The sequence below is a fragment of the Ischnura elegans genome, chromosome 5 (genome assembly GCF_921293095.1).
Source record: "Ischnura elegans chromosome 5, ioIscEleg1.1, whole genome shotgun sequence".
Lineage (NCBI taxonomy): Eukaryota > Metazoa > Arthropoda > Insecta > Odonata > Coenagrionidae > Ischnura > Ischnura elegans.
Window position 1 is genome coordinate 84790944 of NC_060250.1, and position 21598 is coordinate 84812541.

Consider the following 21598-nt stretch of genomic DNA (forward strand, 5'->3'; position numbering starts at 1 on the left):
AAACCTCATCACAATTTAAATAAGAGATCATAATAACAAGCAATTTCTAGGGTACAAAATAAGGTGGATTGTGTACATCCCCAGCATCCCCTCTACCGACATCTTACTCACAAAAATGAACATAAATGTGAGAGAAATAATTAAGCCAAAGAAGAGGAATTAATTTGATAGCAAGAAATTGTTTTTAACGATTTTATTCATTTCAGGGTCATCTGTACATATTTATAATGTACTAATTTATTTACAGTCATTAACAACAGAAACCAGTCGTTAAAAAAACATTTTCACCATGAATATTTTCCAATCCAACAAACAATTTCTTCAAAATATTGAGATTGATGAGACTGAAGTGAATGAGATCTCATACTGAAGTACATAACTGATATAATTTCAAATACAAGTATTTTAGGAGAAGTAAAATAACTTCTTGAATTGTATACAAATTAATCAAAAAATTCTGACACCACACTCATCAAATGCAACAAATTTATCAATTCATTGACTTATTTTTCTCCATGCCCAAAGTATTTCAAATCTTTCTGGGCTATTCTACAAAAGATTGTGGCTACACTATAATGATGAAGGGTGCTTTTTGGGCCCAATATTATTCCCACGATTCTCTATCTCAAATTAACAGCCCACAAGCAGAACTAGGGGTCGCTATACAGCATCAAGAATAACGCTAGCATTTGACTGGTGTAATGCCAATTACAGTCTCCAGCCAGGGTACTTTCAACGCGCAGATCGTCGCATCCAATTGTTTTAATTGAGATGGAAAAAATTGCCATGCCCGTTACTATGGTTACACATCCTGCAAAAATTTATTTAAGAGAAAGGCAATTGCTCTGCCTGGAAAAGAGAGCAATCAGCGATCTCTCGAATCCCTTCAAAGTCAAAGAAGAGGATTTTATAAGAGTTTATTTCGAGTAACTTATGAAACAGGGAGGTACTAGTGCCAAAATTACAATTGCGATTGTTGAGGATAAGTCAAAGTAGGTTAAAAACACATACCCAAATAAAGAAAGTTTGTCTACATCACTTAAAAATGGATTGTGGCCCTTATAAAAATATCAATTAACATATAACTGCAATCAGAGAGCATTTATTATTTTGTTTGTATTTATACAAGATTTTAACCTCTTTAATCCCTGTGGCCACCCTTTCAGCATATACAAATGCATTCTTCTTCCTTGCCTTCCCACGCAGGTCATTCCTTGTCTAAATACTATTATGCTAGATCAATTATATTGAAACAATAGGATGGTTTCCTATTATTTTTTTTTATGCCTAAATCGAAAGATTATTACCCCTGGAGTTTGTATTTCACGCTTTTAGATCTTTAAATGATGATATCTATTTTTCGCGATCAAATGAAAAGTGAAAATTTTCAAGCGCGCGAAAACACGATGGGTAAGTATGAATGCCGGGAAAACTCCGTGTGATGTCGTTCTGGTTCCCGCTGCCGCAAGTGAGGTGACCTTGGGGCAATGCTCTGAGCACTGATACGACGCAGGATGCTAGCAGGTAGCAGAGTACTATGCTAGCTGGTAGCACTTGGCTTAAATAAGGATTATTAATACCTTATCAAACGAAGAAAACTTTCCGACCTTAGCCAGTTTTAATAGGTGATTATTAAGACATGTTTCCCTGAGCTCTGTGCCTCATGCATGCATTGGTAATCTCAGACGATGTAAAACTCCTATCTACTCGTATAGAAACTCTGTCCCTGTGACGTCACGTGGAGTGGCATCGCATGGGCGCCAATCTGGCCTTTTTCAAATGAGGTTAAAATTGACCCTTGCCATTCATCTAAACCGGTATTTCTAAAACCAAATAATTTGTATATTATGAATACACTAATGGTGGGTAACGAATCGCAATCAATGCCTTTCGTTTTCTTTGATGATGGAAACTACCCTATTGAGGTGAGAAAGCAGACAAACTTTGCAAGAAGAACAAACTAATCATCATATGGCTCAAACATCATAGTGAGTGGATGTGCATACTTGATTTAACATCTCCCACCGAGCAAAACTCTGCTGTCCCCACATGAGACAAGTTTCAGCATGTATGGGTCACCCATCCAACCTTTGCCCTGATCCAACAACATTGCTGAGCTTTGCTTATCTTACAGGAAACAGTGTGCTGATGAGGCTACACACTTGCCCAAACAGCAAGAGCACTGAGAGCTGATTGCTGTATGGGTGTCATCTGGGTGATGAGGTCACTAACTCCATGCCTGCTATTGCAACATTACTATTATGCACCCAGTCATGCAATAACATTAGGTAGGTATCAGATGAGTGCATGCAGAAAGTATAAAGACCATTTTAATACCATCACTACAAGCAACAAATATTGAGAAGCCAAGAAAACCTTCACAAAAAAATTACACCAACTCACACCACATTCCCTTATTGACTTGCTCCTGGATGTGTAGAACATAGAACAATAGGTCACTAAATTTCACAAATTCAATAAGTCTCAATGTCTGGCAATAATACCCTCTTAGGTGTGCAACCAATCCAAATCCAATCCGTCACTAACCCATGTTTGCTTTACTAACACTAACCCAACTTGAATAATTTTTCACACATTCATCTCACAAGTATGCCATGATGGCTCCCAGCTAACACAATAGTGATTACAACACTATCGTCATCAGCACCACTACTGCAGCAGAACATGTTCTCCTCTCCCTCTTCAAAGGAATGTAAAGTACATGACTGAACTTCCATCTTCCTCCCTTTGATCCTCCACTTGCTCTTCATGCACTGTGGGAGTGATATTTAGTGGGCCACAGAACTTCAGCACATATGTACCGTGATCTAGGGGGTAGTAATGGGGGTAGGGGGTGATGATGGTGATGGTGGGGGTGGATGATAGTGATGGAAAAATGTTGGTCAAAATTGAATTTTCAAGCAATCAATTTTTTAATCAAAATGAAAAGCCGGACTTTTCAACAAAAATCAAAATTTGAGTCAACAGATCGATTAATCGAAAATATCAATGGCTATATAAAAAAAAAGAGTTCAAACAAAAATGTGTTAATTATTCATTCTTAAAACAATCAAAATACACATTTGGCTGGAGAAAAAAATCTACGAAGAATACATGCTTGGATTATTAGTCGCAAACATTTACAAATGCACATTTGCAATTAAGTTTTGGGATGACTGCACGGAATCATTCAAATTCCCTACAATTTTTCATAAAGATCAACTGCTTGGGATGCTCTCTTGATGATCGAGGGCGTGACTTTCCAATTTTTCCGGCCATAGACAAAAAAAAGTCTTTCACATGGGAAGGATGACATTATCATAGGCTTGTGATCACACTGCTGAGATCAAACAAAATGTTCAAGATCAAAGTTGAAAAATTGAGTTTGGATCGAAACTCGAAGATCATGGATCAATCTTGATTTCCTCGATCTTTCACAATTAAAAATCGATTTTCATTTTTAATGGGAATTGATTTTTCCATTACTTAGGGTGGCGTGGGTACTCATGGAGGATGTCTTCTGAGATGCAGGACACTGAAATGGATTTTCGGGAGCCAGAAAAATGGGTGCACTCCATTTCTTCTTTGTCATCTTCTGGGATGGGTGTCGGTGAGGTGCTATCTGAGGGCCAGTGGTGAAGGAGGAACAGGGCAGTAGCAGGAAGGGGTTTCTGCCATTACCGCTGTCCTCTGCTGAGGGAAGTGTGTTACAGCATTGAAGTAATCATCACTATCCAACTCAGTACAGCTTTCCCATTTCTTTGTAAATGGTTTTTGGAGGCCTTTGCATCTTCCTTTCTTCATTAGGGGGTGTGGGGCTGGAAGTAACAAGTAGGTGGAATGAGGATCCCAAGATTGCAGTGGACCATCGCAGTATATACGTGAAAACAGTAGGCCTTCATTATTAAACTTTAAAAAATTTATGCATATGAAACCAGGAGGTAAACAATATATGTATTTGTCAACAGTGACTCCTGAAGACATAATCTGAATATGCATCATACCATATTCATTACTTTTTTCAAGTTTGTTGATTTTGTTTTTTGAAGTGATGTAAGATTACACTGTGAATAGAAGAGGTACAGTGAGCTTTACAGCCTCAATGGTGAAACAGAAAAGTATTCTCCAATAGCAGTAATGTTAGGTTTCATGTTACAGGTATGAAACAAATTACTATGCTGGTTTGCTGGAATGGGAGGATTTGCCTCATTGACAAACCACAACCTCTCAACCAGAAACCCTTCACAAGCATTTACTCAACTTGAAGGAAACTTCATGAGGACTGAAGGGGCCTTGCTAAGGTTGTCTTGGTTAAGATACTACTCACACACATGCAGCAGAGGCAATAGCAGGTGTCACATGGGTGGGCCAAATTATAAAATGGGTGGTTAACGTGGATAAAAATGTAGGACAAAATACAGTCTAAAATATTTGTTTATTCACTTCACACAAATGACACCCCTCCGTGACATGCCACACAATAAAAAGAAATTATGCCTCAGGGAGTAACGTGTTTTCGAGAGGGTTTTGTATACACTTGAAAAAGAGCAAAATTGATTCCACTGAGAAGAAAGCTGTGTGAAAAACTGTGAAATATGAATAAATTAATATGGACAATACAAATTGTTTAGCAAATTAACCAAGTGGTTTTCCCTGAAACTATTTCTTCCCTGAAAACATTGAGTAAAATAAAATATGCCTCAAAAATTCATCAAACAGGATTCCTCTAAAAAGGGTGGGTGTCATTCAAAGGAGTGAGGTACTAAACATCCTCAAGGTCTATACATGAGCCTCGGTATAATTGCCATGGGAATTAAAGAACCTGGGTATCGTAGTGGTCTGCGCATTGGCCCGGAAAGCCAAAGGTCCGTGGTTCGATTCCCGGTCCAGGGGAATTTTTTCTCATGGCAATTCTTGTATATTTCACCGCCGTTCACGCGGCAGGTTTAGAAATATTACACATCCTCAAGGTCGTCAACATGTGAAATTCTTGCAGACTTATCAGCAGCATCCAAGAAAGAAGACATAGAAGACAGAGAAGAAGAAGGCAGCAATGAATGTAGGCACATGGAATGCGAGGGCTAATGCTAGGCACAGGCAAGCTAAAAAATATTGAAAGGGAGGATAGATATCTTAGGATTATGGGAAGAGAGTCGGAAGGATGGTGAGGACTATTGGAATGATGGGCAATGGTGTAGTGAGGGGAGTTCCTAACCCCAATTCATTTCATCATAAAAGAAAGTCATGAATTGAAAAAATATTTCCTTGAAAGATATAGTTTTTTCAATTATGAAAAGTGTTTAAATTAGTTTGAAATCTTCTACTTGGCACCCTTTTCTTCAAAAATTTTTCCCCAGATTCTCTTCTTCCTGGCTACGATGATGGGTATTCGGTTAGGTATGAATAGTGATGGGGAGGAAAGCTAATGAGGGGTAGCTTAAGTATTTAACTGGAAGATGGGTAAGAGAGTGGTAGGTATAGATCAGGTAAGTGACATGATTCTTGAGGTGGAAATTAAGGCACGACCCACCAACCTGCTGGTATTTCAAGTTAACATGCCCACTAGTAATCTTAGGGAGGAAGAAGTAGATGGGATGCATGAAAAGCTTAAGGAAATAATTAGAGAAACTACAGGAAAGAAAAATCTAGTAGTGATGAGGGACTGGAATGCCTCAGTCATGGAATGAAGGGAGGGAAAAGAAAAGGAGAATTAGGATTAGGAATGCCGAACGATAAGGGAAAGAAAGCAGTAGAATTTTGCAGGAGAAACAAGTTATTCATCACATACACACAGCTGAATCATCATAAGGGACAGAGGTACACATGGAAGGGTTCAGGGGGTATGAGGAGATATCAGATAGACTACAACATGGTAAGACAAAGGTTTAGGAATTGTGTGAAAAATTCTCACAGTTTCCCAGTGGGGCAGACGCCTAGTGCTCATGAAATGCAACGTAAGGTACAAAAGAATTATGAAATTGTAAAGGTGATGAAATGGAGACCGAAGGTACACGGACTGTATGGGAAGAGTAGGATTATCTATATTGAATCTGGAAAAGTCAAAGAGGCCAAATAGTCAATTGGCTGTACATTGACAGTTAAAGGATATACAAGCCATGGATAATGGAGGAAATGATGAAAGAAATGGAGGGGTGAGAGAAGTGGAAGGAAAAGGACACAGAGCAGGGCAAAAGGATATTAAAGGAAATAATTACAATAAGTCCTCGAAATACGAACAAGATACATTCTACAACCTAGTTTGTTAAGTGAAAAACCAAAGTAAGGCATTGAAAAGTATTTTTATCCTGCAGCATGCATCACTGCAACACAATTTTGTGTTAACTCACAATGGTTACAAATTAATCTCGGTGTAAGTGGGATACGGCTGAAGCTGAAAACATTTTCCTGCCTGCAGACTGAAAAAACGGGAAAAATGCTGAATATTTCCCAAATTCTTTACGGTTAAATTCATCAGGAAGGGAATTGCATTAGCAAAGGAGGTGTTCATCGACAAGAAGGAGCTTATGAGAGTATTGTTGTTGTTGTAAGAATTTAAAGAAAAGGCTAGTGAAGAGTCTGATCTAGAGTGCAGCACTTTACAGTGAAGAAATGTGGATGATGTGGAAGGAGGAAAGGAAAAAGCTGGAGACATTCCAGCATGGAGGAGAATGGAGAGGGTAAAGTGGACAGAGAGGAAGAGAAGTTACAAAGTTCTATACATGGTGGGAAAGGAGAGTTATCTTCTACCTATGACATGGATGAGACAAAAAGGTATGGATGGAGCGAGTACTGAGCAGGAAAATTACAATGCTGAAAACAGTACTATTAGTGGGGAGAATGTTGAGTAAAAAAGGTAGATGAAGGAAGAGAATAAGAATTTTAGATAAAATGAAAGGGTGTAGGCCTTATTGTGAATTGAAAAGGAAAGTCTATTTAGGGAAGGGAGACTCCCAGAATACTTCTCAAATACTCCATGCCAACCTACCTTAACGGCAGAATACTTTCATAGTAATTTTTTTAATGGTTGCAGCATGAATTTTTATAATATAAGATGGCTTTCATAATTGCATACAGACAGGCTGATTAATACATTCGAGGATTCTGTTGCTGCTGTGTTTCTATTCAGACACACCTGTGATATTTCTGAGTGTAATCAAGAGGGAATAAGTTATTTGAATTTTGGCGCACTTGCTAACAATGTACCATTTCATGTACCGTTAGTTGTACTGTAATAAAGAGCGTCGTCTTCTGGTGATGGTTTCCTAAGTTGGTGCGTTCTTTTTTTCTCCGCAATAAGTCCACATTTATCCACTGCCAATTTAATAATCACAACAACCTGTTAAACGGGAGAGGTTGGTTTAATTTTGGTGCTCATTATCATTAGTTTATAAATGGAAAATCTGGTTGTGTTTTATTCCCAGTAGTTGCGCAGTTTACATTTGGAGGGTGGGTAGGGTGACCAAATCAAAATGTTGAAAAGGTTTCAGGGAAAAAGCATAACATATTATGTAAAAGGACCTGACAACACATCAAAGTCCCTTTAACTAGTAAGGAGAACTACCAAAAATATTCAGCTAAATCATAGAGTAAGTACCTATATAAGAATGTACAATTTATACATTGTTGTCAATGCCACCATCCAATATTCTATACTTCTGTGAATTAGAAATTTAATACTTTAGCTTAGGATTTCGCTTCAAATGTCTTGTGAAAGAAGAAGACACATTGGAAGCCTTATGCCATTTTCAGGTTCAGGATGAAGCTCTCTCTGGCAGGTTGCTCCTTGAAGTCTGAGAAGGCACTATCCAGCAGGCATTGATGGCACAAGCCTTCACCACAGAGTTGAAGCTGAATGACACTTGGTCCATGGTGGTCGAGGAGGAGTTGGCCTGGGAAAATAGTGGGGTGCTCAGAAAGGAAATGACAAAAGATGCTTTCATGATGGAAATGACAAAAGATGCATGTAAGATAGTTTCAGAGATACAGGTTTAAATATGGGAATTTAAATGACACTTTGAAGTTAGCAGGATGGAAAAAATTTGAGTAGAGGTCCTTAATTCCCAGATGGATAGGTACTATTTTCCAAGGGAACCATTCAGATTTTTGAGAAAAGCTGGACACAAGGAATGTATTTTATTAAGAAAAAACTATTAGAATGTCATGAAAGTTGGCATATCTCAAATGCAATATGATATTGTACAGTCTCGGATAGAAAATCTTACCTACATGGAGCAAAAATTTTTTTAAAGTCCGACATTGACAATGTGGCTGAACCAATTCCTAGCTGCAAAGAACAACAAACACTCATAGAGTCAAGCAGGGGCCATCTTCCCTACCATTGAAAAAGTTCTGTAGCCTAAGGTGGAAAACATTTTGACACACTCTAATTATGATGGATAGCAGGCACAAACTCTCAGCTCCAGTGGTATCGAGAATTCTTCAAAGAGTTGAGTAACAAAGTGTTCTTAAGCCGTCCTTTAACCCACAGAAACCCTCATTTTTGGGCAAATCCCTTGGCAGAATAAATCAGAATACAAAAGTCATCTTTCCATAACTGTTAGATGTGCTGCGTTATAATAATTGGGATTAGTTTTTCATCTGAACTATCAAAACAAGGCTATTCACTTTACCATGGAGATTGAGAAAGACAACCAGCTACCCTTCCTGGACATATTAGTAAAGAAAAGGAGCAATGGCTGCCTGAGAAACTCCGTGTACTGGAAGACATGGACACATGGACTGATATCTTGATAATACCTCACATCATCATCCTACATAGAATGCATCATTGATGAAAAAATTATTTCACCTTGTCCAGTGCACTTCAGATGCAGAATCGCTGATGTAGGAGAAGAAACATCTTATGGCAGCACTAAGACAGTATGACTATCAGAACTCGAACCTGAGAAGGGTCGCAAAGCTGACAGGCTAAATAAAAAACCAGTGTCTTCGCTGGAAGTGAAGACAGGAAAGCCTGGGCCATCATCCCATACATCGTTGGAAACACAGGTGGAACGAGTACCCAGGGCGGGTTGCACTCTTGAGGGCAGGGTCTGTAAGCCTTTGCTTTTCACCTTTGGACTTTGGGAGGGTAAGGAAAGTGGAAGGAAAAAAGGTTGGGAGGTGCCACCATGATGAGAGCCCGACGACGCCTCCAGGGAGATAGGATAGGGATGGAAGGCGAGTGACAGGGAAAAAGCCATGCTGCCGTTTGGGACAACGGGACCCTTTGGTAGCGAAACCATAATTTAATATGCCAATGAAATTCTAAGATTATATTCTATAATGAGAATAATAATCCATCGATCATTTCGTTGGATTGCTGAAACCACAGAAAGGATTGCCATTGTTGCAAAAATTAGTGAGCCCATGGCCAAAGAAAAAATCCCCCAGGATTGGTATGAAGGAGTGCATGAGGTGCCTTGCACATACCACAAGTCATACATTGGCAAGAATCGCCGCTCATTAGAAGTACGAATGCAAGAACACCTGAGAGCCACGGTGAAAAGACAATCTCGACTGTCTGCCATTTCCAAGCAAGCCTGGACCCTGGGGCATGATGTGAAATTTAACGAAACCAAGATAATTGTTAGAGTAGATATTAGCCCAGGATAATACGAGAATTTATTGAAATTGCTTGGACAGACAATTTTAATCACAACAATTGATAACATCTAGATTCCCATCGGAGGAGATTACCCAAGCAGACCAATGGGAGAGCAACTGCAAGAACTGGTGGCTATGGGGCCATGTATAATGAGGGAAATAATTGTGTACTGTCTTCTTCGACCTGAAGACACTGGCAGTAGGGCCAGCAAAACTGTTGTCATCGTAACAGCACCCTATGCGGTAGTAACTGGAGGTGAAGAAGTTCATACTTGGGATTACTCATTAGGATATTCAAATATTATGCAAATTACAATATTTTCAAATCGATGTGTTTGACCGCAAATAGCTAGGATGTCTGACTAATATCCATCATAATGGGGCAGGGAAGAAGGGAGCATTGGCTGTAGGAAAATCATGCAATCAATCAAGCATTAGGAAAAAGTGAGACAAGGCTGTAATTTTAAAGTTTACATTGAGAAAGTCATTATTGAAATCTAGGAAAAGGTGTTGGGAGTGATTAGGTATCCGTGGAAAAACTGCATACTTCAATTTGCTGATTAAGTAGCTGTCATAACTGAGTAGGAAAGGGATTTGAAGAATATTATGGTAAATGTGAATAGGAAAATGGGTAGATGTCAGGTGAAAATAAGCACCAAGAAAGAAAACTAAGGTATGTATTAGTATTCAGTAGAAGAAATGAATCAAAGACTAATATTGGAATTGGGAAACAAAAACTGGAAGAGGTGAATGAATTCTGTTGTTTGAAAAGCAGAATAACTAATGATGGATGATGAAGGAAAAAAGTAGAATAGCCCAGGTGAGGAGAGCATTCTACCAGAAGAAAGATCTACTTACTGCAGGAAATTTAAGCATAGAAGGAAGGAAACAATTTATTAGAACTTACATATAGTGTGTGCTTCTCTCCAGACATGAGGCATGGATGACAACAGCAGAGAAATCAAGTTGAGGCTTTTGAAATGTGGTGCTACAGAAGAATTATGAGGACCCGATGGATCAACTGAGTAAGTTATGAGAAAGTCCTGAGAAGAGCAGGAGAAAAGAAAAGCCTAATGAAGACCTGAATGGGAAGACAATACATTCTAATCGCTTATATTTTGAGACATAAAGGCCTGATGAAGACAATTGTCGAGGGACAAGTAGATAGCAAGAATGGAAAAGAAAGACTTTGATTAAAATATACTGTGACATATGGGTTCGTGTAGTATTTAAAATTAGAGCAAGAAATACTCAGGCAGGGAGCAATGTGGGAACAAGTAGATTCTGGTGTGAAGCAACGGATTGGTGGGAGGATGTGGGGCTGAATTTAGAGTAATCACACGTAATTGTGGGTTGTATGAAAAAAAATGACGCATTCATTCATCGAAAGATATGAGGAACAACATAAATCACTGAAATATATCACGATTATGAGGAGTAGCACGTGGGCAAAGTAAATCAGAGGGATGGGATAAGGGCAACTTGCAACTAACTGAGGTTTGAAAATTATACAAAAAAAACAAAAAAAAGCAGCTCGATTACACAAAACAAATTGAAATTGAACATTAAAAAAATGCTTTGTACACTGATAGTTCCAGTGCAACTTGAAGAAGGGGGGACGAATGGTATTAAAACGAGAGTAAATGTGTCAAGAGGCGAGGACATAGCTTCCTACTTCACCTTGTGTAGGGGAATCTGATGGCACGAGAAGGGTGGCATTGTCAAACACTCACCTCGCCAAATCACAGCACTTCCAGTTGGGTGGAGCCGTCTCTCTCTCCGATGTAAATATCCTCGGTGGCTGATTACTGCGGATTGGTTGCAGGCCTCGGGATACTTCTCTGCTGGACTGTTTGCTGAGAATTCCAGACCGCAGGATGAAATACAACCGAATGGCTGCCAGGTGAAGTCTCTCCGACTGTCTAGTGACTCAATAGTGGCTCAATTCATCAAAGAAACCCAAAGGCATTGATTGCGATTTGTTACCCACCATTACTGTATTCATGATATACAAATTATTTCGTTTTAGAAATACCGGTTTAGACGAATGGCCATGGTCCATTTTTATCCTCATTTGAAAAGGGCCAGATTGGCGCCCATGCGATGCCACTCCACGTGACGTCACAGGGACCTAGTTTCTATAGGAGAAGATAGGAGTTATACATCGTCTGAGATTACCAATGCATGCATAAGGCGCAGAGCTCAGGGAAACATGTCTTAATAATCACCTATTAAAACTGGCTAAGGTCGGAAAGTTTTCTTCGTTTGATAAGGTATTAATAAACCTTTTTTAAGCCAAGCGCCACCAGCCAGCAAGGTACTCAGCTACCCTCTAGCATCCTGCGTCCTATCAGCGCTCAGAGCCTCGATCAAGGTCACCTCACTAGACGGGAGGGGGAACCAGAAATACGTCACACGGAGAGATTTCCTTACCCGTCGCGTTTTCGCGCGCTTGAAAATTTTCACTTTTCATTTAATCGCGAAAAATAGATATCGTCATTTAAAAATCTAAAAGCGTGAAATACGTACTCCAAGAGTAATAATCTTCTGATATAGGCAATAAAAAAATAATAGGAAACCACCCTATTGCTCAGGTGACTGCTGCAGCCAGAGCCAAGAGTAGTTGACTAACTGGAGTCCCAGGTATCTCTCCCGGTCGATGCACTTTCTCTCGGTCTTCTCATCGTGAGAGGGGAAGGGAATGGGAGGCTGTTGCTTTGTAAATACACACTCTTTAGGTAGGCGTTGCAGTCACTGCTGATGCGTGGGATTTAAATAGCATTTACACACATGCACCCACATACATATAAACTAAACATGCACAGACAATACTTAAAACTGAACAGAAAAGGGGAGGGACAAAAATGGGATGAGTGCTCCTCACCAATCGAGAAAACTGAATATAAGCGCAGCTGTTACAATATGAAGCAGGCAAAGATGTGAATGAAAAGAAATACCTAGAAATAAAAAGATAAGCTGATGGGAGAATTGAATGGAGAACAGCATCAAACCAATCTTAGGATTGTTGACCAGTGATGATGATGATGAAAGCTCTCACTCTATAGAGGGGACAATAAACTTCACAGCCCAGGTGGTATGTTCTTGACATTGATCATTATTATTTCCAGCTGTTTTCATTCAGAACGGTTGCAATAAGATTAAAAAATGCTTTGTTTGAACTATTCAGTCCGACAACTCACCATTAGGGCTCATGCCATTATCTGAATGAAACTTCCCACCTAAAAAAATTCTGATTGTGTTACAAACCAATTGGAATCATCCATTCAAAATGAAAACCAATGGAATAATTCCAAAAAGTGTCAAGCAAACCCACATTGTAGATATATAAATGGTAGTTCAGAGATCCAAACTGAACTAAAGCTAAGTACATAGTCTTCAGGGGAAGAAGATGCCTTGATAGCATAGCATCAGCAAGAGACTCAATCCCTTCAGAAAATTTCAAAAGATATGGTCTTAACATAGCCTCTCCAACTAATTTCCCAAAAAAATTTCCCGCACTGAGTGAACCCCCAAAATTTTTATTTTGGCTATAGCCTTGTTCAGTAGCTTATAAGGTGCAGCATGTGGCATGAACTTGGAAAATCCCAGTTAAGTCAAATGATTTTTCCCCTATGGCATTATCAACACTTGTACTTCCAGTAGTAGAATTGACTATGAGAACAAAAGAACACAGAGTTGATGATGCATTAAAAGCGATCAGTGAGTGGCCCTTTTGCTATTCAGACCTAGAGACGGTATTCATTTGAACTTGCTGGCAGTTATGGCCCAAGAACGCAGGGGCACAGCTAGGAATTAAGGCTAGGGGGGGTTTAGGTGCAACTAATACCGGGGTGTGTGGAGGTATACCCACCAAGATAATCTGTAGGAGCGAGATTAATAAATTGCGGAATTTTAAGAGAAATGGTTCAAAACGGTGAGTTTTACGGCTTTCTGAGGGATATGTTATTAATCTTCACGCTATTGTACTATTAGTAACATCAATCCAACTAAGCAAAATGGATTAAACTTGAACATTTCTCTGAGCTCTGGGGGGGGAGTTTTATCCCCCAAAACTCCCCCCTCGCTGCACCACTGGAAGAACGAATACAAGACATGAAAATCGAAGGGTTACCTAGTTCAATGAAAGGAGAGTTTGGTAGAGGGTAGTGCATTGACCAATGTTTACCGGATTCAATACCTGGGTAAATCCTCATAGCACTGGGTAACAGGGATATACATCCCCCCTAAATCATCAACTCCGCCAAGACTGTATTCAGTAGGGATTTCATAAATTACCCTTAAATATTTTATTTCCCCAACAATTTTTTCTAGGGTAAAACTTGCAAGAATATCATTCATCTCACAGAACTGAGGGAGCTAAGTGTAAGTGTTTCATGAAAATATGTCTTTCAAACAAGATTCTATGCCATAGCCATCAATGCAAAAGGACAGCCTAGCATCCAAGCGCAGAGTAGTACACCCTTCCTATCACGAGCAACTTCCTGGTAATGACAACTGGAGGAGACAACCAACTGCTTAGGCCATTAGTGCCATGAGGGAAATGAATGGATGGGGAGAAACCCAGCGTCAGCATTAACCTGCTCTTGACGTAAGGTGCCTAGGCAACCTCACCTTGACTCCCGTCCGACAGACAGAGTGCTGTACTCAAGCAGGGATCGCGGAGTCTTTCATTAATCTTCATCAGGATTTGAACCCAAACCCAGAAGGAGGTAAGCCAACACTCTAGCCACTATGCCAACCCGATTCTAGAACAACTATCTTTTTCGACCATATCCGCATATAATGGATTGCAAGTACGTAGTCAAGGTATCAACTCATTGATATAACAGATTTCTTACTTAATTACCTACACTGGATTGCCGCTTGCAGCAACTTTGAATTTGTAAAAGTGAGTAATGTTTCTCAAAAATATTATATAAACGCACAGTAACTCAACGACGACCAAGAACGAGTACAAAATACAATATTAACTTGCGTAAACAAAATAATAAAAAGGGCGTAGATTTTGAAACACTAAAGTACTTACTCTTCGAATACATCTGCATTAGCTTTAGAGGTATTATATCTGCAATTAACATTAATTTCTACTACTCCAAAAGACTAGAATAGGTTCGAACAGGGGGAGATCCAGGATTTTTTTCTGGGGGGGGGGGGGGTCTGACAAGCAAACAATCTTCTCATACTTGTGATTAGAAACAAGGTACAACAATTACTGTGCAAAATATTCTCTTTATGTTGACAAGAAAGTTATTAATATGGAATTAAATGATTGAGTCTCCGTAATACGCAAAACCAATCAAACGTGATGATAACAGTATAAAAATGTTTTTGCCTATTTTGTAAGTGTTTGGTGGGTTTTAAGCGCATGTGCTAAATCCATCTATGGGTTCGAATATGTCAAGGGTTACCAAATGCAAATTTATTTTCTCCCATGAAGAAGTATATTAACAACCAGTGGCGTAACTTGGAATATGCTTTGGGGGCAACGGAAAAGTTTATAAAAAATCCGGGTGGAAATACATTTTACGTCATTTCGGCACCACAGATTTAACTTCCGGCAGATACAGTTACTGAACGTCCAAACCAGACAATAGTTTTAAATAATTTTTTTTATATACATGAGGCTTTGGGGGGGTCTATCTCCTCATCCCCCCATAGTTACGCCACTGATAACGACAGGAATTACGCTGACACATTAAGACCACCAAACTGTTAACCAGTGGCGTAGCCAGGAATTTCGTTTGGGGGGGGGGGGTCCAAAACCAGGGGAGAAAATATTTGAAAAACAGGGTGCTAAGTAATGGGTTTCAAACTAATTTCAACACTTTTCATAATCGAAAAAACATCATTTTTTAAATAAATATTTTGTGAATTCATGATTTTTCAATATTTTGTTTTCTTATGTGACGGAAAATAATTGCGTTTTTATATTTCGGGGGGGTCCGGACCCCCTGGACCCCCCCTGGCTACGCCACTGCTGTTAACTGTTCATATCGTACCCGGAACAGCACATACCTTGTGTAAGGATAACAGCAGCTTCCTTGACAATTGTCCGTCTCTGCATCATCTCCGACCATGCTCTGGAGGTGTGTCAATAGCCTTTTCGATGCACATCTCCACGATAAATAATTTATGACCATGCTCTCTCACTCAACTAACGTATTCCCAGATAATTACAACTCGGCAATCACATATCTGGCTTGACGAAGTCGCACTAAGGATAAAAACATATGATCGCGATAAGGTTCCGCGGAAGAAGAACTGGACCATTCTCTGGCGACAGTATCAAATATTTTTAACGAGAAACCTGTAACATTGGCGTCAGCGACGAATTTAGTGATTTCTGTCTGCATTCCGTCACCGAGATACCGAAGCGACTCCGTAATGACTATGAAGAGTTAAGAAGGGAGTGATAGCGACGAAATAGCGTGCTGGAAAACGGTGGCTGTAACTGTGAACGCTGAGGATTGTAACTGCGCAAAACGCACGTGAGTGAAATGAATGGGGCGGAGCGAGAAGCTTCGGTCTGGAGGAGGAGAAGGGGGGAGGATTACATCGTGGAAGCAAGGGGACTGCATAGAGGAGGTCCAATTCCATGTTGTTAAAGGCTGATTTCTGTTGCCACTTCGGTCGCATTTTAACCAGCTTTCAAAAATGCCCACGGCGTAGTGATGAGTGCAATGCGATCCAAGGGCGTACCCAGGATCATAACTGGGGGGGCGGGGGGGGGGGGGGGGGGGGGCAAGCCATGGTCTAAGGGGAGGGAAAACAAGTTGTGACATTAGTTTATGAGATTATTTCCTTGAAAAAATATTTTTATTTTAGTTACATATCTTATACTAATACATATAATTTTTCGTGGGTTTAAAGAAAATTTGTTGAATACTTTCGTTTCAATTCAGTACTGATTTATTTTAAGACTTTCGCAATTTTTTCTTCCAGGGTGGGGGGGGGGGCATCTGCCTCCCCTGCCCCTCGCTGGGTACGCCCATGATGCGATCCACTTTTTTCCAATATATTTTGTATTATAATGTTTGTTAGTGCGAGGAATATCATTGAAACTTTATGAATTTGATAAATAACATCATCACGAATGTAATTTTCGGTGGATACCCCTAATTATACCTTATTTCTCCGTGAAATTCACATCACTTTTTCCGTCAGTGACGCGAGCGGCGACTTTTGGAACCCATTTAAATGTACGGTGGTTGACAACTCATTTAGAGACCGACATGAGGATCTTTTGTATCATTCAAGCTGTGAACGCTGTAGATTGTTACTGCGCATAGCGTACGTGAGTGAAGTTGAATGGCACGGTAGGAGGTGGTTGAAACCAGTGGCGAAGCGAGGGGGGTTTTTTGGGGTATAAAACCCCCACAGAGCTCAGAGAAATTTTTAAGTTTAATCCATTTTACTTATTTGGATCATATTACTTATAGAATAGTTTTAAGATCAATCAAACATCCCCCAGAAAGCCATAAAACTCGCCATTTTGAGCCATTATTCTTAACATTTTTCTGGAGGAGGGCCCCCGCAACTCCTGCTTACCCTGGTGAGTATGCAATACCCCCACACCCGTTAGTGCTAGTTGCTCCAAACCCCCCCCCCCCAGCCTTAATTCTTAGCTGCGCGCCTGGTTGAAACCATAGAGGTTCTGGGGAGGGCGTTGCAGTACCTCCCAGCGCTCGCAAGTGAAGCCAAAGGAGGGGGAGGGGAGCTTTTTAGCCCTTGGGCATTGGGCTATCTTGATGCCTTGAGTAAGGCAGAAATACATAGGCTTTTATGACATATTCATTGAAGGAAACTCAATTTTTTCCCTAATGACAGCTTGAAAAAGCCGTTCCAATCTATGAGCGGAGAATATTAGTTGAATATACCCGTATGAATGAATCCGGAACATACCCGTTTTTTTGCTAAAAAAGTTATTTCAAACACGGATCGGAAACCAGAAAATGAGACTCGAGGCAAGTCACTTCCAGCGATAACAGCTTATTTTTGGCTAAAAGCTTAAGGATAACTGATAAATTCATGTGCGCCACAAGGTGTATTACTCATGATAATCACAAGAGAATTTTGCAAACCAGGTTTTACTACATAAAAGTAGGAAAAAGGGCAATGGTCGAGAGAAGACTGTGATAGTGCTGAACGTGACGATAATATTCACGTTAAATCGCCTTTTGCTCCCCCTCCGCCTGCTCACGCCTTGACGGACTTGTCGAATGCCGCTGTAGCGGAGCGCTGTCCGCTACTCAGGACATGGGCTCTTGGGGGAAACCCAGGAGGTGGGGGCGTGAAGCCCTCGACGGGAGAAGGGCTTTTGGGGCCCGTTGTAAAAGAGAGAGAATAAAGGAGTTGTGGTTTGAACCTCGAAGTGAGCGAACGTTATTTTGAATATCCTTCTCCAGCGAACCGGCGCTACATTGGCGCAGCCGGTAGGATTGTGTTCTCGATCCTGAGATTTTGCGTGCGGTTCGGCGGCGGCAGCCATGGCGGGTATGGTGATGCCGGAGAAGTTTAGTGGTGCGGAGGAGTGGGAAGACTGGGTCTTCCAATTTGAGACAGTGGCGGAAATAAATAAATGGCCTGAGGAGCAGAAGACGCTCTACCTGAGACTCTGCCTCACAGGAAACGCTCTCTCGGCGTTTCGTGATCTGCCGGAGGAAAACAGAGGGAGCTATGAAAAGGCGCGGGAGGCGTTGGGGCGGCGCTTCAACCCAAGGGAAGCGAGCGAGAAGGAGAAGGCGCGATTCGTCCAAAGGGCGCGCAACCCCGGAGAAGACATCGCCGCCTTTGCCACGGACCTCGGGCGCCTTGCTCGGCGCGCATACCCTTCCTGGCCCGAGGATGCGAGAAAGGCCGTAGTGCGCGACCGCTTCCTCGATGGGCTCGAGGGGAACATTCGGGTGTGGGTGAAGCAGGCGAGACCTGCTAGCCTCGAGGAAGCAATCGGCGTTGCAATCGAGATGGAGGCAATCCATTTCGCCGAGTCATCCACCAGGGGAGTGAATGCGTTGGCGCCGGCGACGCTCGTCAGGTCACAGGATATCGGTGTGGGGAGTCGAGGGTGTGGTCGCGAGGACAGAGTGGAGGCCGCGTTGACACAGAACTCAGAGACAATGAGAGAGGTGTTGCAATTTCTACGAGGGATGGTTATGTCGAGTGGTGAGGACCACGACCCCGCTCCCGCTCCGGAGAGGCGGCGCCCTAATTCCAGTGTGAGGCGCAGAGATCGGCCGCGCTGTTGGATGTGCGGCGAGGAGGGCCATCTGAGGGCCGAATGCCCACGGCTTTCCTTCTCGGGAAACGATGGGAGGCCGAGGAGACGGTAACCTTCTCGGCCGCAGACGGAAAAGGAAACCGAGACACTACTTCACCGCCCGAGGGCGTCGGAAATCCCCGCCTCACCAGCAACGAGCACCACTGGGTCATTGCCCGACGGGAGGACCGATGGAAAGGATTTCCATGGACATTTTAGGACCACTTCCTCAAACAAAGTTGGGAAATAAATATATATTGGTGGTCGCTGATGAGTTCACCAAGTGGACCGAAGCGTATGCCATGCATAACCAAGAGGCGGAAACAGTGGCGCATCATGTTAAGGGCTTCGTGTGCAGGTGGGGAGTGCCACGGGAAATCCATACTGATCAAGGACGCCAATTCGAATCCCGCCTCTTCCAAGAGATGTGTAAAGTGATTGGGGCGGTAAAAACAAGAACATCACCCTACCACCCACAGTCGGACGGCCAAGTCGAGCGGTTCAATAGAACATTATTAGCTATGTTGAGCCAGTGGACGGATATGGAATCCGAATGGGATGAGCATTTGGATTCCGTCATGCTAGCCTATCGGTCGGCCAAACACAGCAGCACAGGATTTACACCTTATTTTCTTATGTTTGGCAGAGAAGTGCGCCTTCCCATTGAGTTAGAGTGGGGGATCCCTGACGTGCAGAGGGGGGTGGCGAAAGAAGGCGACTTTGTGAGACGCTTGCGAGAGAGCCTCGAGAAAGCCCATGATCTCGCACGGCAGAGGCTTGGGTCGGCCCACCTCCGGCAAAAAGAACAATACGACCGCCGTTGTCACGGTGCACCCTTTGAGGAAGGGGAAAGGGTATGGCTCCACGATCCCGCTACGGCAAGAGGGAAGTGTCGCAAATTCCATCGCCCCTGGACGGGTCCTTTCCAAATCATACGGAAATTGTCCGAGGTCACGTACCGAGTGAAGAAGGTGGATAATCCTCGCCGCCGCCTAGTGGTACACTTCAACCGACTCAAAAGGTGGGAGGAAAGACCGGGAGGAGACACGGAAAAGGAATGTGAGAATACGGACGGAGTTGAAGAGACAAAAGATGGGCCAAGAGAGGCCGAGACAGCGAGGGAAAAACCGGTCGTCCGCGGAGGGGGTGGATGGAAGTTTTTCTCCATTCCACCAACACAGGAGGGCCAAGCGACTCCGGCAGCGAGAGAGGAGCCACCAGCTGAAGCGGTTATTGAGCCGACCATGCGATATCCCAGACGGGTGACAAGGGAGCCAGAAAGGTTTCAAGCCGGGCTCTGAGGAAGGAGTAATTCCGGGGGGGTGGTCTCTTTTCTTTTCGTTTCAGAGGTAAGGAGATAAAGGCGCCAACTTTCCGAGATCCGAGGACAGCGAAGGTTCCAGCTATGCTGACCGTCGCGAGGGCGCGACGCCTTTGAAAGGAGGGGGCAGTGTAGCGGAGCGCTGTCCGCTACTCAGGACATGGGCTCTTGGGGGAAACCCAGGAGGTGGGGGCGTGAAGCCCTCGACGGGAGAAGGGCTTTTGGGGCCCGTTGTAAAAGAGAGAGAATAAAGGAGTTGTGGTTTGAACCTCGAAGTGAGCGAACGTTATTTTGAATATCCTTCTCCAGCGAACCGGCGCTACACCGCTGATGCGTTTATTTTCGAAACGCGCTTCCGGCCTATTTCGACGAGATTTACCTGCCATTTGCCGGCATTGGAACGAGTGATAAAACCGATAAATGTGGAGTTCAACCTCGGAAACATTATCATATACTTCATGAAATGAAACTCAAAGAGAAACATTCGTTTGAATTTTGATATTTTCTTGGGACTAGCTCATTTGAGACTTCAGCTTCCAAAAATTTCGGGGTTGTTGGTTTGAACTTTAACACTATTGCCCCACCCCTCCGCGTCCATCACTCCAGTCGACCGCTCTCCTTCGTGTCGCATTCATTCTTTAAAGCTTACGCTGCTATCTTGAACCTTCGGAGTGAATAGAGATTGCCTAATCAACATCGAAAAAAGTTTAATCCACGTATAAATAACAGTCTCAGGTTAAATTTGATATAATGCAAAAAGTGTGTTTTCATCTATCATCATGTTTGAAAAGTTCTAAGTTTTTCACACTAATCAAAGGTACGCCGATCTTGGTTTCAAGGATAACAATCATTCTCTAGGTCGCCCTCGTTCCAAATTTCATTAACGTGTGAGAATTTGCAGAATAAAGAGCGAGGATTTACATAAAGCGAAAGAATTTACTGAAGTCTGTGTGTTTTTGAATTTTGATATTTAATTGGGAGTGGCTCATTTGAGACTTCTGCTTCCAAAAATCTCCACGTCCATCACTCTAGTCGACCGCTCTCCTTCGTGTCGCATTAATTGTTTAAAGCTTACGATGCAATCTAGAACCTTCAGAGTGAATAAAGAGAGCCTAATCAACATCGAAAAAAAGTTCAATCCACGCATAAATATCAGATTCAGGATTTGATAGAAATTTTCAGACATGATAATAGAAGAAAACGCACTTTCTGCATTACAAGTTTTTCACACTAATCAAACGCACGCCGATCTTGGTTTCAAGGATAACAATCATTCTCTAGGTCGCCCTCGTTCCAAATTTCATTAACGTGTGAGAATTTGCAGAATAAAGTGTGAGACTTTGGAGAAGTCTGTGTGTACCATCTTCTATCATTATACTCCATGCATCCTGAAA

The 21598-nt window shown here is 42.0% G+C and overlaps 1 protein-coding gene across 4 annotated transcripts; it reads right to left on the reverse strand.

Annotated features, from left to right (window-relative positions):
- Positions 1-3026: 3026 nt before the first annotated feature.
- On the reverse strand, positions 3027-16166 carry LOC124159153. Of its 4 annotated transcripts, none has more exons than XR_006864912.1 (4): positions 15643-16166; positions 11340-11462; positions 7678-7889; positions 3027-3818 (listed from the first exon to the last, which is right to left on the reverse strand). XR_006864912.1 is itself a non-coding variant. In XM_046534765.1 (4 exons), the coding sequence occupies exons 2-4, from the start codon at positions 15765-15767 to the stop codon at positions 3740-3742; spliced, it is 327 nt and encodes a 108-aa protein (XP_046390721.1). In that variant the 5' UTR covers positions 15768-15841; positions 15935-16166; the 3' UTR covers positions 3027-3739. The 4 variants fall into 4 exon arrangements, 3 of the variants coding, with proteins under 3 accessions (XP_046390721.1, XP_046390720.1, XP_046390719.1); XM_046534765.1 differs by lacking the exon at positions 7678-7889 and having other exon boundaries at positions 15643-15841; positions 15935-16166; XM_046534763.1 differs by lacking the exon at positions 3027-3818 and adding an exon at positions 4893-4997.
- Positions 16167-21598: the final 5432 nt, after the last annotated feature.

What these genes read in the sequence shown, in the direction of transcription:
- LOC124159153 (XM_046534763.1), bottom strand. Translation starts at nt 15,694, where the DNA reads ATGATGCAGAGACGGACAATTGTCAAGGAAGCTGCTGTTATCCTTACA. An exon ending in TGCTGTTATCCTTACACAAG is followed by an intron (nt 11,463 to 15,642) that starts GTATGTGCTGTT and finishes TGGAATTCTCAG; the next exon opens with CAAACAGTCCAGCAGAGAAG. An exon ending in AAGTGCTGTGATTTGGCGAG is followed by an intron (nt 7,890 to 11,339) that starts GTGAGTGTTTGA and finishes CTATTTTCCCAG; the next exon opens with GCCAACTCCTCCTCGACCAC.